Source organism: Phyllopteryx taeniolatus, chromosome 11, assembly GCF_024500385.1.
Source record: "Phyllopteryx taeniolatus isolate TA_2022b chromosome 11, UOR_Ptae_1.2, whole genome shotgun sequence".
NCBI classification, from domain to species: Eukaryota; Metazoa; Chordata; class Actinopteri; order Syngnathiformes; family Syngnathidae; genus Phyllopteryx; species Phyllopteryx taeniolatus.
This window is the reverse complement of record NC_084512.1, coordinates 16,234,703-16,251,836: the sequence shown is the minus strand read 5'-3', so window position 1 is coordinate 16,251,836 and position 17,134 is coordinate 16,234,703. Positions and strand designations below refer to the sequence as shown.

Sequence of the window (17,134 nt, the reverse complement as noted above, 5' to 3'; positions counted from 1 at the left end):
TATTTTATTTCATATACAGTGGGTATGGAAAGTTTTTCAGACCCCCTTAAAGTTTTCATTCTTTTTTATATTGCAGCCATTTGCTAAAATCATTAAAGTTCATTCTTTCCCTCATTAATGTACATACAGCACCCCATATTGACAGAAAAAAAAACTGAATTGTTGAAATTTTTGCAGATTTATTAAAAAGGACAAACAGAAATACCACACAGAAGCACCCTTTTGAGCTAATACCGCCATGAGTCTTTTTGGGAATGATGCAACCAGTTTTCACACCTGGATTTGGGGATCATCTGCCATTCCTCCTTGCAGATCCTCTTCAGTTCTGTCAGGTTGGATGGTGAGCGATGGTGGGCAGCCATTTTCAGGTCTTTCCAGAAATGCTCAATTGGGTTTAAGTCAGGGCTCTGGCTGGGCCATTCAAAAACACAGAATTGTTCTGAAGCCATTCCTTCGGTATTTTAGCTGTGTGCTTAGGGCCTTTGTCTTTTTTGAAGGTGAACCTTCAGCCCAGTCTGAGGGTTCTGAGCACTCTGGAGAAGGTTTTCGTCTAGGATATCCCTGTACTTGGCCGCATTCATCTTTTCTTTGATTGCAACCAGTCTCCCTGTCCCTGCAGCTGAAAAACACACCCACAGCATGATCCTGCCCACCATGCTTCACTGTGGGGACTGTATTGGACAGGTGATGAGCAGTGCCTGGTTTTCTCCATACATGCTACTTGGAATTAAGGCCAACAATTTCTATCTTGGTCAACCAGAGAATTTTATTTCTCACCATCTTGGAGTCCTTCAGGTGTTTTTTAGCAAACTCCACGCGGGCTTGCATGTGTCTTGCACTGAGGAGAAGCTTCCATCGAGCTACTCTGCCATAAAGCCACAACTGGTGGAGGGCTGCAGTGATGGTTGACTTTCTAGAACCTTCTCCCATCTCCTGACTGCATCTCTGGAGCTCAGCCACAGTGATCTTTGGGTTCTTCTTTACCTCTCTCACCAAGGCTCTTCTCCCCCAATTGCTCAGTTTGGCCGGAAGGCCAGCTCTAGGAAGGGTTCTAGTCGTTCCAAACGTCTTCCATTTAAGGATTATGGAGGCCACTGTGCTCTTAGGAACCTTAAGTGCAGCAGAATTTTTTTTGTAACCTTGGCCAGATATGTGCCTTGGCACAATTCTGTCTCTGAGCTCTTCAGATAGTTCCTTTGACCTCATGATTCTCATTTGCTCTGACATGCACTGTGAGCTGTAAGGTCTTATATAGACAGGTGTGTGGCTTTCCTCATCAAGTCCAATCAGCTGGACTCCAATGAAGGTGTAGAACCATTTTAAGGATGATCAGAAGAAATGGACAGCACTCAAGTTAAATATGAGTGTCACAGCAAAGGGTCTGAATACTTATGGCTGTGTGATATTTCAGTTTTTCTTTTTTAATAAATCTGCAAAAATTTCTACAATGATGTTTTTTTTCTGTCAATATGGAGTGCTGTGTGTACATTAATGAGGAAAAAAACTAACTTAAATTATTTTAACAAATAGCTGCCATATAAAAAAGAGTGAAAATTTTAAGGGGGTCTGAAAACTTTCTGTACCCACTACATCAACAACGTGAAGACATTTTTTAGTAATAAAAGAACTGAACAGTTCAGCAACTTAAGTTTTCAAAAGATTCAGGTTCAAAGGGAAATGGTCACTCATTAAGCTGAGTGCTTACAGCCATTTCCTTTCTCTAGTGCACTCAAGCTTGTGCATGCCTCATTACGGTTTGTTTATAAGTGTGTGTACGTGCAGAAAATCCATAATACGCTCCAATGGTGCTAATGCTAAAAGTTCTCCGATACCAAAATATATTAATGTGTTTGTGTATGTGTGTGTGTGTGGTAGCCACAAAGTGTGTGTGCATGGTGCGTGTGCGTCTTTGACCTTTACTTTGCCTCGGGCGCTGTTAAAGTGCACTGACAGGGCCTTGCCAGCATATGCTGCGGTGTCTATGTGGCTGCTTCTCAGCATACTGTATGTTGGCGAGCGGGAAAAAAAACACTTGGTTAAAAAACATAGCTGCGGGGCTGACAACAGCACAGTGCCGTCAAAGTGGGTCTGACCTTACCTAGGCCACCACGCATGGCGTCTTCACATGTTGTGTATTAGTGTGGAAGTGGCTTGTCCAGTACTTATTTCTTTGCCTTTTCCATCGTAATGTGTAAGCATATAGTGTGTTTGTGCACCTCTTGCATCCTCCCGGCTAAAAGAAGTGAACATCGGTCACACCTTTAACATTTAAAAGTGCCAGCGTGAAGATCACTGCATAAAAACACAGTAGGGTGTTGGCGTATACGTGACACTACTTTTTGAAAGGTCACACCAGCCACTACACAAGTCTCTACTGCAAATCGAGACATGCTTTAGATGTGAAAATGTTGATGGTTTTATACTCCTGTGCTAATGTAAATGGTGAAGTTAAGTTCTATTCTATTTCGTTTTAACATGCAGTTAGTTTCCTGCAATTTTACGTTTTTGCCCAAGTTTTCAGTTTTCTTTTTTGATTCAGTTGTGTGTACTGTATCTCTGCAAATAGAGGATAGGGAAATCCATCCATCCATCCATTTTCTGAGCCGCTTCTCCTCACTAGGGTCGCGGGCGTGCTGGAGCCTATCCCAGCTATCATCGGGCAGGAGGCGGGGTACACCCTGAACTGGTTGCCAGCCAATCACAGCAATATTTATAAAAATGCGTTTTTGAAGGAATATTAAACAATGTTACCGGTATATTAGGAACTGTGGAGAAATCCAGCAAAATGGCAAGAACCGAGGCAGACCATGGACAGAACCAATAAACTGCGTAGATGCCCACAACATAAACTTGGATGTCAGAGTCTACTGGAATGCCAGTTATTAAAAACACTGTCGCCACATAATGTAAGATCTTCCTTATTATTTCCCATGGACATCTTTTACAACACGCGCTAAATCCATATTTGCATCCACAAGATAGCTTTTGCGCCTTAGTAGGTGTTGTTGTTTTGGTGAGCAATTGAAACAGGCTTAATGGTTAAAATTTTTATGTTTGTGTGTGAACAATAGCATCTATGAACTGATGTCATTACAGTTACTTCCCCCTTTTAGTTCTCTGATAAAGAAAGGGAGGCATTCATTTTCAGTTCTCTTAACTGGATGACGCAGCTAGTGACTAATTGGGAGTACATGCTATACAAGTAAAGTGAGGTCACACAAAACATTTGCCACTTTTAAAATTATTATTATTATTTTTTACTGTATTACAAATTGATACAACTCTACGAAGAAATACACCAAATACAATACACTGCCTCTCGATATATCCTTGCCAGGAAGCCAAAAGTGTCTTAGGCTGCTTAATTGAAGTTGAGATATCAGAGTGCTGAGGGAGCATTATACATAAACATATGCATGCACGCACACACACACACACACACACACACAATCGCACGCAACACATCACATGATGCTCATTTCCTGTTTGGCCCGCCCTCCCTTTGGGCTCTATTTTAAGTTTGGACCTTAACCACAACAATCAGAGGCATTGCTGACCTAACATACTGTATTTGTACCAGATCCCTGGATGGTACTTAACAACACGACTTATAACACAGTAACACACAGCTGACTGACTACAGTAACTGGAGGTCTGTTTTTTCTTTTTCTTTTTTTATGGCTTTTTAAACACATCCCAAAGAGTGGAACATAATGGTACAAAGCATGTACCGCTCCAAAGATTGTTAAATATAATTAATAGTGACTATCCACAATTTTTTGTCATGATAATTTAAATAATGAATAAGGTATAATAGGTTAGTTCCCTGTATTATCACATGGTGAGTATATTAGTCTCCACACACACAAACATTCTGTCACATACAGTGGCAGGCTAAAAGGTTAATGTCGTCACAATCATGGTGGGCCTGGACTGGTGGCACCCTGCTGACTCATACCATACATACGGTATGTTGCTGCCCGCCACTGTACCTGCTCATCCATGTCCAGCTTCACCTGAATGTTTGACGAGCATGTGTGTGACTGTCCACATGAGACATGCATGTTGTTTTTTTGGAGTTGTTATGCCACGACACTTGTGTGCGCGGAGAAAGTGGGGTAAGGCTTGTCCAAACGGTGGCCCTTCAATCATGTTAGTGCGACGGGACAGCGAAGGGCAGGGAGGGGGCCATGCAGGAAGGAACAACGGGGAGGAACGGGTCAGACTCTAATGAAAGCAGCAATCTCTGCTGTCATGTTAAATCTCAGGTTCAACGTCTGCTTGAGTGTGTGTGTGTGTGTGTGTGTGTGTGGAATCAGTGCTGTCATGTCTGATAGTGTGGCCCAATGTTCACTGTCCAGTCTGATGGCCTGTTTGCAGGCAGCTCAGCCTGGTCACTTCACATCAGTGTGAGGGACCGTGTGTGTGTGTGTGTGTGTGTGTGTGTGTGTGTGTGTGTGCGTGCGTGTGTGCTTAAAGAATAACTATACATGTTAAAATGACTGTCTTGCATACATGGAGACAATAGTATTAATGCAATATGTCGAGATGATGGTTATAAGATGCTGACCAGTGCTTGACAATCACATTATCTTGCATCACGCTACAACAATCATGTGCGTGTAAAGCACAAATGCTGGGATTATTTCTAGACGGCTTCATTTAATAACAAAGGATGCACACTGGAGTAATAAGCTCAGTGCATTAGAGTGGCTGCCCTTCATTAATTAGGCCAGAGTCAAGTTTTGGTTGGAGTGAGTTTCTTAGTTCACTGACCATTAAGCTGCTCATCAATCGTATAACAAATGAGGCTGTTGGAAAATATTTGGGAACATGTCGGCTGATACACTGGCAACAACCCAGAGATAATTATCACATCAGGATGCTGATTATTGTCCTGCTCATTGCTCTAATTATTGTCTTCTCCTCCTCTCATTTCCTCCTTACTTAACCATTACTGTACAACAGTAAATAGTAGCAAATCACATTCATTACGGTTCCATCCATCCATTTTCTGAGCCGCTTCTCCTCACTAGGGTCGCAGGCGTGCTGGAGCCTATCCCAGCTGTCATCGGGCAGGAGGCGGGGTACACCCTGAACTGGTTGCCAGCCAATCGCAGGGCACATAGGAACAAACAACCATTCGCATTCACAGTCATGCCTACGGGCAATTTAGAGTCTCCAATTCATGCATATTTTTGGGATGTGGGAGGAAACTGGAGTGCCCGGAGAAAACCCACCCAGGCACGGGGAGAACATGCAAACTCCACACAGGCGGGGCCGGGGATTGAACCCGGGTCCTCAGAACTGTGAGGCTGACGCTCTAACCAGTCAACTTTACATTGTGTGCAATTTGCTGTTTCATTGCTTGTCTTACAGTATTTAGGTAATTGTTCACATTGTTATGCACAGTCCTGTTAAATTCTTCTGATGTATTTTATTGCATTTTTTTTGGTGACTGAGAAATAATTGCCTCCACCAAAACAATGGTGGATTGAATTTTGTTAGGATTACACAAAACCAGCACAACAAATTTTCCTGAAGCTTTGTGGAGGGTCTGCACGCATGGTGTGCAAGAACTCATTCAATTTTGATGAGGATGCAAATAATAAGAGTTGCATTTTGACCATCTACATTGGGGCCAATTAGGGCATTGACCAACCAAATGTACCAAATGGAGCTGCAGCTATAGCACTGGAGTAGTACAATATGGGCTTGCATTTCTTGAATTGCTACTGTAGTTAAATATTAGAGATGAGAGTCAACTTTGTCATTGTGCACGATATGATATAGAGTATATATATCCATCCATCCATCCATTTTCTGAGCCGCTTCTCCTCAGTAGGGTCGCGAGCGTGCTGGAGCCTATCCCAGCTGTCATCGGGCAGGAGGCAGGGTACACCCTGAACTCTAATGAAATGAACTAGAAGTTTAACCAGAAGTTCAGATGTAAGACCATCGACATGTATCATTCAAGGTGTTCTACATACATAAAAACTGTAGGATACACTGCATTATCGGGTGATTAAGGTATTATCCACATATCGTTGCTGTCGGGCGGAATTCTCGCATCTCAAAAATCTTGTTTTACAAGAAATAAAAAAATAAAAATAAAAAATAAAAAAAAGAAAATTTTCAAGCTATTAAAATAGAGCTTTGATGACTGGTTAGCACGTCTACCTCACATTTCTGAGTACCGGGGTTCAAATCCCGGCCTCGTGTGTGGAGTTTGCATGTTTTCCCCGTGCCTGCGTGGGTTTTTTCCGGGCACTCCGGTTTCCTCCCACATCCCCAGAACACGCGCAGTAGGTTGATTGAAGACTCTAAATTGCCCGTAGGCGTGAATGTGAGTGCGAATGGGTGTACCCCGCCTCTCTACCGAAGATAGCTGGGATAGGCTCCAGCACGCCCGCGACCATAGTGAGGATGAGCGGTACAGAAAATGGATGGATGAAGGTATATAATTTGCAAAAATAACAGAACCGTGTGGGGACTGAACAATAGTCAGCATCAAATTGACCAAATTTGAACATAGGTTTCCACCTAACAGCTACAATATGTAGGCTACAGTCATGTAAATGTGCTAGGTGAATGAGTTGGTGCAAAAGTATTACCAATATTTAAGTGTGACAAAAAAACCAAATGATTTAATGTACTGTCTCATAATGGAACATTTTCCCCATTGGTCATTGGTATCAAGGCTACTCTCCTAAGTGATTCCTAATAAGGTCATGTCAAACCTCATCCATCCCGTGGACTCACATAAAGGCTTTTGCACCATCTCATTTGGTATTTGTTGCCCTTTTCACTTCCTTAAAGTGGCATCCAAAGGCCAGCCATGCAAAGATGAAGAGGCCTAAGTAGAGGTTGAAGGAGCCAGACTGGCTATTTAGCATATACGATGTGGCAAACTAGGCCAGGGAGGAAGCCATGCTTAAAGATTCATGGCTAATTCCTCCGACCAATTCCAATTCCTCCTCCTCCCCTTTTGGCCCACTTGCAGGGAGGGGCCAAGCGACTATGCTAATCTCCCCCGGCCGTGAATGACAATACGCTGTGTGTCACCGTGCGGCCATAGGCATCTGTGCGATTACTCAACTTCACGGTCCACTCCAGAGGCTTTGGATGCCTGTCATCTGACACAATCACACCCACACATTACTGCTTCAGTGTCTGAACGAGGGAACCTTCCTCACCGCACAGCCCTTACCTCCTGCACACACACTGGATGGCTCAGCTGCGAGGATCTCAATGCAGGACTTCTTGATGATCTAAAGTACGAGACAGTTTGACGAGATAACCCAATTTAGTGTGTTTCTTTGTGTATATATGTGTGTGTGTGTGTGTGTGTTACCGAATCAATGATTCCCCTGAGGGCTTGGAAGCCCCCCCACACAGGAAACACATGTTCCATAGTGTCCGCAATGGTCGCAAGCTAGAAAAAACATACACATAGACATACACATGTATTTGCTTTGTTACATGTTTATATACATTTGATTTGCTTCTGTGCTTCCTACCTGGGTCTGGTTAAACTCTTTGACCCCTACACAGTAAACAATGGCTCCCATAGACCTGGCCCTCTGAGCCTGTGAGGATGGAACACAAACAAAAAAATGCAGTGAAGCCAAAAGCGACTCCAGCGGTGTTGCAGTGACTTTTGCACCACCTGAAAGAGCCATTAGAACCTGGAAGCGCCAAAATAAAAGGCTTGGTTGCTACAATGTTAAAGAGGCGTCATATTGACACCTATTTATGAGTAAAGCAAGAGTAAATGACTTATGAAACTTTATAGAACCTACTGATTAGCTTCAGCATAAAAAAGACATTACCATTATCTTTTGTTATGGCACAATTATTTGCTCACATGAGAATTTGTGGATCAAATGTTTTTGGGGGCTTTTGAAAACAGTTCCTCTGAGGTTTTATTTGTTTTTAGAAGTACATGGCAAACTGGAAATGAAATGCTTTCACAGGCTGCATATGGTCCGGAGGCCGTAGGTTACCTATTGCTCATATAATACCTCAAAAGTAGCAGTGAAAGATTTGCAGAAATGCAACTCCTCATCCCATATTACCTCTCGTTGAGCCGTGTCAAACTGCCACTCGTTCAGTTCCCCGTCAGTCAACGCGATGATAACACTGGCTGTCCCTGTGAAGCACACAAAGTTGAAGGTCTATGAAACAATGTACTTAAGGGTAAGGTACATTGGTAGAATAAAGAGTTTACCTTGATTCTCTTGATATATCTGTGCATTTGCCTGCCAACACAGACACATGATTGGTCTGAGAATTTTACTGGTTGTGTAATACCTATTTAATTCTGTGCTATTTGTAGATATTGAATTAAATCATTTTCAAGTTGACGCTACCATCTCCAGGCCAAGGTTCATAAATGTGTCTCCTCCCGCAATCACACTTTTTAGAGCTCTGAGTCCTCCAGTGATGGCCTCCCTGAGGGGTTAAAAAAAGAAAGTATCATCACAAATCACGCTGGAAGGAATATGAAAAACTCAGTAAAAGAAATTGAGAAATATTCCCAGTGAAACAAATGTGACCTTCTACGGTAGAGAGAATCTCCAGCAGAGTAGGAGATAGGTGAGCACATAAGAGGACTACCTGTTGACATCAGGTGAACAGTGAAAATGAAATCACAGTGCTTTCTAGCAAATCGCTACAATGAATCATTGCAGTGTCTGTAAGTCTTTTCTTGCGGTTATGCTTTTGTTGGTACAATGTACAGTGAGTATAGAAAGTATTCAGACCCCCTTAAAATTTTCACTCTTTGTTAAATTGCAGCAATTTGCTAAAATCGTTTTTTTTTTTCTTCTGTCATTAATGTACACACGGCACCCCATATTGACAGAAAATGTTTTTTGCAGCTTTATTAAAAAAAGAAAAACTGAAATATCACACAGCCATAGGTATTCAGACCCTTTGCTCAGTATTTGGGAATGATGCAACAAGATTTTCACAGCTGGATTTGGGGATCCTCTGCCATTCCTCTTTGCAGATAATCTCCAGTTCTGTCAGTTTGGATGGTGAACGTTGGTCGGCAGCCATTTTCAGGTCTTTTCAGAGATCCTCAATTGGGTTTAAGTCAGGGCTCTGGCTGGGCTATTCAAGAACAGTCACTGAGTTGTTCAGAAACCACTCCATCATTATTTTAACTGTGTGCTTAGGGTCATTGTCTGGTTGGAAGGTGAATCTTCGGCCCAGTCTGAGGTGCTGAGCACTCTGGAGAAGGTTTTCGTCCAGGATATCCTTGTACTTGGCCAGCATTCATCTTTCCTTCGATTGCAACCAGTCATCCTGTCCCTGCATCTGAAAAACACCCCCACAGCCTGATGCTGCCATCACCATGCTTCACTGTTGGGACTGTATTGGACAGGTGATGAGCAATGCCTGGGTTTCTCCATACATACCGCTTAGAATTAAGGCCAAAAAGTTCTATCTTGGTCTCATCAGACCAGAGAATCTTATGTCTCACCATCTTGGAGTCCTTCAGGTGTTTTTTAGAAAACTCCATGTGGGCTTTCATGTGCCACAAAGCCCCGACTGGTGGAGGGCTGCAGTGATGGTTGACTTTCTAGAACTTTCTCCCATCTCCCGACTGCATCTCTGGAGCTCAGCCACAGTGATCTTTGGGTTCTTCTTTACCTCTCTCACCAAGGTTCTTCTCCCCCAATTGCTCAGTTTGCCTGGACGGCCAGCTCTAGGAAGGGTTCTAGTCGTTCCAAACGTCTTCCATTTAAGGATTATGGAGGCCAAGATTCCTAAGAGGACAGTGGCCGTCCTCTTAGGAATCTTAAAGTTCAGAGGACAAAGATTTTTTGTTTTTTCTTGATAACTCTAGAACCCCTTTACAAACAACATCTGCCATTTCAAAGCTAAGTTACTGTAATTAAATTACTTTATTGTAATTAATTAACTTCACACACACCGAAACGTTAGAGCATGATTCAACAGAACGCTGACATGATTACGTACAACTGTTAGTGCTAGCACTAGCTTGCTAGGCTACATAACGTTTTGTTGGCTGCTTGTGAGCCGTATCGAGCAATCCTTGAACGAAAGTCTTCTGCCGACCACCACCACCACCACACGTTTTTCCCCATTTTGTTCTTTTTTGACCAACACAATACATGCGCAATCCATTGTTGGTGTCGTGGTAACGAGTGTATCCGGTCGGGTTTGATTTGACAAAGCCCAGTGACCGTGAATGACGTCAAAAGACACAAGGCTAAAAATAAACTAGCTTTTGGATTCAAATATACTGTATATGACGGCGACACGGAGTAAATGTCTTTTGCGGAGCTGATCAATGACGTCATTGATCGGATTGGCGAATCATGACATTAAAACCAATCAGCATAAAATGCTAATTATCGCCCAATACCAATCAAGGTGATCAGATCGGTCTAAAGTCTAATATAAATGTTATATTTTGGGGTATTTAATAAGGAATAGTATGAAAAAAATCACTTTAATTTAGATTGAGAAATTGTTCTTGCCATTGCACAGTGTCCAATGTAATAACAACAAAATATAGCATTGTGCAGCATGTACACAATTTTTGGAGTGTGTCACTGGGGGTTGCAGTCTATTTAGAATATGATATAGTGCTTACAATTAAATGCAAAAAAAAAAACCCTGATGTATATTTGATTCTGTGGTGCAGTTGGTTCTTATTTCTTATCGTGTCATGAGGCAAAGTGTATCAGGCTTTTTGCTTTGGATATATTATGAAAAAGAAAACATCTTTGGCCATGTTAAGACAGAAAAATTGGATGAATAGTGAAACTTGTGGTCAAGGGGCGAATGACTTCAACAGAAACGGGATGTCTCTCGCCTCTGAGCATTCCATCAGCTAAAAGCCAGAGGTTTGAAGAAAATGAAGGGGGGAAAGCAGGCCTGTAATTTGGCTCAGTACCCAAAATGTATTAGACACATTTTGGACTATGCTAAATCCAATTTTACATGAAAATTGGCACTGTATTTTCTACAAAATAAACGAATGGCACAAAAAAAACACAACCCCCTGGGAGATAAAGCTAAACATACAATACAGATGTGTACTGTGTCTTTACCTGTTCTCAGTTAACTTCATGATGATTTTGCCATGTGTGGAGAAGACGATGAAGGACATTCTCAACATGGGGCTATGAAGAAAAAGTTGTTTGACATTCACATTCTCAAGTCACAAATCTGACGCATTCCATAAATTACAATAATTGCATATATTGTGTTCAGAATTTTTTCATTTGTGACCCACGACCCTAGTGAGGATAAGCAGTATGGAAAATGGATGGGTGGATAATACAGAAGCTCCCTAAGGCCAAACTAAACAAAATGGATGCCCCACTTTGACCCAATGGACTCATGATTCCTTCCAGCTATTAAGTAAAAAATATAAAGGTGATAAAAATGCCAACACAATAATATGGTTAGGTTAAATAAAACTATAATCATATCATTGAAATTAAATTTTTTAATTAAAATTATTGTCAATGCCCATGATTTTCCACTGTCTTGTTTTTATTTTTAGTCAGGCACTTTGGTGGTTAGCTAAGGGTCCTAAAAAAGATGATTGGGAGGGAGTTGGTAAGTTTACTGAAAACACTCATCATAAAATTAATTAAATGTGTTCAAGAGCAAGTTAAGTACTTAACAAACTACTATTCTGAGAAATTGTGACTTTATTAAGCATTCTGTTGTTTGTGTAACGATACAACTTATTGATTACTTTGTGATTTAATATGTATAATGTATGATGTTTATTTCTTAAATGCTTTGAGTTCAATGAATGCACATACTGTAGATTAATTAAGACTGCACTGTATTACAGATGTATTGATAACGGTGTGCGATACTGCCAGATTTGGTATCAGTCCGATAGCAATTGCAGGGGCAGCATCGCTGATACTGTGATGCTTTGATGAATTTCAAATTAATGTTAAGGGACTTTTTTACTTGGGGTCATTAATTAGTTAAACCCAACAAAGCATTTCGGCAACGTTTACAAGTAAATAGAAAATACTTAATTAAATTAATTATTTCTCTGCAATCCTTCAGGTCTGTATTTTTGTGTATGCTGCTGGCCGGGCCACGGTGGTAGAGCGTACTTGTTTGTTGACCCGAGTCACATGACTGGCGGCACAACATCAAAACAAAAGATAAGGATCAATCTCATGACACTAATATGGAAGTTGTACTCTAAATGCAAAGAGCACTTCTTTAAAACTTGTTTATTTACATTGCCAACAGATACCATTTTTGCCAGCAGATAAAATTTCTCTGACTTCTGTAATTAACATAAAAAAATGTGTTAAGTTTCATGGTATTTTTGACTGAGTTCTCAAAGGTTTAAGCCACGTTCAGACTATCCAGTGCTTGGCAATTGCCAAAGTGAAAGCGACAGTAATGACTGTACCTGATAAATTTCTCTGCCAGCTGCTCCACAAAAGAGTAAATCTCTATCCAGTGATGCTTCACACTTCCAGATCTGTAAAAGAAAAAAAAAACATTCTGTTGGTAGGGATTTATTTTGTTCTAATGTATTTTTATTATATGGAAAACAACACGAATAGTCTATTATTCATAATTGGAAACACGCTTCCAATGAAACCTTAACTCACAATATTTATTCACAGAGGCAAATAAAAATGTATAAACAGAGCAAATGTATAAACAGAGCAAATGTATAAACAATCGTTAGCATTAGCGTGTTTCAGTTTTGTATAATGCAAGACTGGTGAGGCTGTTTGACATTCTTAGGTCACATTCCATTATGTTGCACTGTAACCTGTTAGCCTTGCTCCTACACCTGCTATATGCTGCTACTGTTTACATGACCATCTCCTTAATGAAGCCCAGTCCCAGGGGGCTGCTAATGGGGGCTAATTGCTGTTGGGCCAGAGGGTTGAGGTTAGACTGGGACAGATGCACCAGCCTGTAGCAGTGAACATGTAGCAGGCAGCTGGCCTGCGTCTGTTCATGCGCATGTGTGTGTATGCCCGTTTGGTTGTTTGTGTGTGGCAGTGAGGGGGAACAGATGGTGATAAGCACAGGCAGCCCAACAACAGGTTGAGGGAGTGAAAAGGCAGTGACATGAACAACAGAGGGGTGCACAAGTAGCACTCAGCAGGGGGTTTGCAATAACATCAAACAGCAGACATGGACAGAGGATGGTGGTCTGAAGAGTGTAACAGTCTCATAAAATGAAGAAAGGTCCGAGCTGTTTTGATTCATGATGCCTTTCTTTTGTACCGCCTGTTTAACCAGTCACTTCCTGCTCCACTTATCCTTTCTCTAGAAAAGAAGGACATGCTAAAGGATTCAAGAGGGGTCTGCCAAGGACGCAGTCTTAACAATACCATATAAGGGTTTTGAAGTCCTCCTTCCGTTTTAAGATTCTGAATCAGCTCAAATAAACAAAAGAGACTCAAATACAGTACTGTCTATTTGTAGGCAATCATCTCTGCTGGTAGTTAATGCGTTTTGGATTATAAAGCAAAAGCCAAGCATTACTTTCTAGTAGCTTCTCAAAAGTCAGGGTTAATGCAGTTAATACAAGTATGCTAATGTTAGATAGTTAAACATTAAGGCCTTCATACAAAGAACTGTTTTTTAAGTCGATGTTTTAAAATACAGTGGAACACAAGTCTTACAATTCAGAATTTCAGCCACAAATCTGAAAGTATAATTAAAGTTTGAATTCCGAACACCTCAGCTCAGGGAGCATCAAAGGAGTCATTCTTGACGTTTTCTGCTTTTTCTTTGGATTTGTGTGCCTTTGTTGCAACACTTAGTATATTACAAAAGGAAGGATCAGCCTCGTAAAGTGGTTTTATGAGAAGAAGAATGTGAGAAGACAAGAGAGGAAGAAGACTATATGCCTGAAGTAAGCGGATTCGAGTTGTGTCCTTCCTTACGGGTTTAATTTGTTCTCTAACCAAGCTTGTATGTCAAAACACTCGTATATCAAATCATCTTTTACCATTGAAATGAATGGAAATGCCTTTAATCCGTCCGAGACCTTGTTCTCCTGGTGTGCGCACCTTGGCTACAGGAGGGCAGTATAATCCAGTCATATAGACACAAACGAAGAAGAGTTTCACAACTAAGTGAATCAGTAAGTAATATTTAGAGTTCACACCGATTTTATTGGGCTGATCGGTATCGGCCGATATTTAGCATTTTATGCTGATCGGCTTTAATGTCATAATTCACCGATCCGATCAATGACGTCATTGATCGGCTCCGCAAAAGACATTTTACTCCGCGTCGCCGGGTGCACAGTATATTTGAATCCAAAAGCTAGTTTATTTTTAGCCTTGTCACGTGTTTTTTGACGTAGTACTGTAAATATCTGACAGACAATGAAGTTATTAAAAAAAAATAACGTATGTTGGTGGTCACCGGTGCTCAGGACAAGAGAGGACATTCGTTTAAGGCTTGCTTGAGGTATGTTCACGTACTTTTAATACGATACCGCTCACAAGCAGGCAGTAAAATGTTATGTAGCCTAGCAAGCTAGTGGTACCACGAACGGTTGGACGTAAACATGTCGCTGTTCTGTTGTTCATGTTCTAAAGTTTTGGTGTGGGTGAAGTGATTGAATTAAAAATAAAGTAATTTAGGCACGGTGAACGACTGGTTAGAGCGTCTGCCTCACAGTTCGAAAGACCGGGGTTCAATCCCCGGCCCTGCCTTTGTGGAGTTTGCATGTTCTCCCCATGCCTGCGTGGGTTTTCTCCCACATCCCAAAAACATGCATGGTAGGTTAATTGATGACTCTAAATTGCCCGTAGGTGTGAATGTGAGTGCGGATGGTTGTTTGTTTATATGTGCCCTGCGATTGGCTGGCAACCAGTTCAGGGTGTACCCCGCCTCCTGCCCGATGATAGCTGGGATAGACTCCAGCACTCCCGCGACCCTTGTGAGGATATGCGGCACAGAAAATGTATTGATGGATGGATGAAGTAATTTAATTACAGTAAGTTAGCACCTATTATTTCTGTCACGTAATGTTGATTTGACCTGACTGATTAGAATACACGATCTGACTAGAGCAGTGATTTCCAACCTTTATGGAGCCAAGGAACATATTTTACAATTGAAAAATCTCACGGCACGCCAACAAACAAAAATGTCACAAAAAGTGCATACATTAATTACTGTATTTACGTCCTGCAATCTAATAGAAGACCATTCATTTGTTCTGTCTGTCACAATGCCTCACTCGCATAAGTAGAGGAACAAAGATACATTACTTATTGTAAATATAATTATTTGAGCAATTAAGTACACAAATATACACAGTAAATTAACAGGTCATTTAAATAGACACATTCCTCTATCTTGTGATCGGTTATCTTTTTTTTTTTAAACTCGCTGATCGGTGATCGGCCCCAAAAATCCTGATCGTGTAAAGCCTAGTAATATTAGTCATTTTTCGCAGAGGGTAAACAAAATATGCCTTTGAGTATTGTTGTATTTTCTGTCTATATGTATTGTTACACTGTTTGTGTTCAAATATCTGTTGCTTAAAGCGTTATGACACCGCTACATAGATGCTATTTGTTAGCCCACCTATGGAATTTTACAATTTGTGTTAGCATTATTCTAGTGGCCATTCAAAATGATGTGACTGTTTTAAATACGCAATGTGTAACTCTTTGTTTTATGTTAAGTCTGACAGTAAACGTCAACTGGGAATGGCAAAAAATGTTAAAGCCTCTTTCATAAAGAATATTTCACCATGTACCAAACTGCTGCTTGTCGAGAAATGAGTTGAGTTCGCTGCCACCATCTAGTATTTGTATCTCATCTTTTTGCCTGCAAATTAAAGCCAAAAAATCTGCAAAGCAATGGCTTGTATTGCTAAAAAACTCGTAAGGTACCACTTTACTTTTACCCAGGGTACATCATTACTTGACACAGTTAAGATTTGTTTTTGTTTTGTTTAGGTTTTACAGTGGTTAACTTCTTTTTACACTTATATGTCAAATAGGAATGTTAAATTCAGATTCATCTTAATAAGTTTATTGATTTTGTCTTAATAACAGTGGTTAGCTTATTTTTACAATAGTATGGCAAAAATACAGTCAAAGGTGTTTTTAGGTTAACACTGACGTTGTAACAGATAAGTGCCAATTCCATTACTTCCTTTTCGACATTTCATGACAAAATCAGAACAAATCACATGTTGACTGGTGTCATGGAATGGATTGTGTTTGACCTTTGAGGGTCCACTTAATATTTGGCACTAATCCAATCTTCTCTCTACATGCTCTGTGAAGGTTCCAGGTGTTCCACATGATTTCCATCAGATTTCCACATGAAATACAAATCCTAAATCTCTTACCCATATTCACACACTTTTACAAAAACAACAGATTGAAGGTTTTTAGTACTTGAGCACAAAACTCCAAATTCCATCACAACCGACAACACTCATTACTCTATTTGTGGGTTAGAGAGGAAATAGTCAGACTGCTATTTGGTGTAGGTTTGACATTGAGTGTCGGAATGCAGGAAGCTAATGGTTCTTTTTTCATTCTGTCTATCTCGATCTAGTCTCGCAACATGTTGGACGCCATAGTTCTCTCCCACTGAGGCACTGCTGAATGGGTCACCGTGTGGCATTAAAGAAGGGAAAAAAGGCCAATCAGATGGTTGGGGGAAAAAAAGAAGAGCAGCAGCTTCCTGGAGGCCTGTGGAGACATGCAGAAGTCCAAGCACCGGGAGAACTGGCCATGCGTGACGCACACTCCTCAGGCTCCTCTTAAACTTTTGGAAGCAAAGGGTAAAGAGTGAAGACCGGCTGACAGATGTTGCCATGGACGCCCCAAAGAGTGAAATGTCATTCAAAGTGTTCGCTTCACAGGTCCTATGGTGAGTACAAGGGAAACTGAGGACATGCAACAACAAGCTACACAAATCACTAGCTGCTTAAAGAAAATTAATGCATAACTTATGATTTACTCTGAACAAATAAGAACATGACATTTAACCATATACCCTCTAAAGTCTTATTTGCACTCCGGTCTGCTAGTAGCATGTTTTGGCATGTCTAATCGCTCTGCAGCCCTGAGCATCATTTTGCAGTTGGACCCAAGACATGACAAAA

General features: G+C 41.0%; 2 protein-coding genes across 5 annotated transcripts in view; one reads left to right on the top strand and one right to left on the bottom strand.

Annotated features, from left to right (window-relative positions):
• Window positions 1-17,134, top strand: part of znf488 (zinc finger protein 488) — a 45,722-nt gene that overhangs the window by 14,630 nt on the left and 13,958 nt on the right. Inside the window, exons 1-2 of one of the 2 annotated variants that reach the window (XM_061789555.1) lie at window positions 11,580-11,604; window positions 16,582-16,899. In XM_061789555.1, the coding sequence (XP_061645539.1) occupies window positions 16,844-16,899 (56 nt within the window). In that variant the 5' untranslated portion in view covers window positions 11,580-11,604; window positions 16,582-16,843. Of the gene's footprint in view, window positions 1-11,579; window positions 11,605-16,581; window positions 16,900-17,134 lie in introns of those variants that run through there. The other variant, XM_061789554.1, reaches the window with a different exon arrangement.
• Window positions 1-17,134, bottom strand: part of antxr1d (ANTXR cell adhesion molecule 1d) — a 39,415-nt gene that overhangs the window by 17,301 nt on the left and 4,980 nt on the right. For all 3 annotated transcript variants that reach the window (XR_009790727.1, XM_061789551.1, XM_061789550.1), the window contains exons 2-9: window positions 12,434-12,505; window positions 11,091-11,162; window positions 8,373-8,454; window positions 8,231-8,261; window positions 8,079-8,152; window positions 7,521-7,589; window positions 7,355-7,435; window positions 7,211-7,271 (exon numbers count right to left, since the gene is read on the bottom strand). Coding sequence is in view for 2 of the 3 variants with exons in the window: in XM_061789551.1 (XP_061645535.1) it covers window positions 7,211-7,271; window positions 7,355-7,435; window positions 7,521-7,589; window positions 8,079-8,152; window positions 8,231-8,261; window positions 8,373-8,454; window positions 11,091-11,162; window positions 12,434-12,505 (542 nt within the window). In the remaining variant the exon portion in view is untranslated. The remainder of the gene's footprint in view (window positions 1-7,210; window positions 7,272-7,354; window positions 7,436-7,520; window positions 7,590-8,078; window positions 8,153-8,230; window positions 8,262-8,372; window positions 8,455-11,090; window positions 11,163-12,433; window positions 12,506-17,134) is intronic.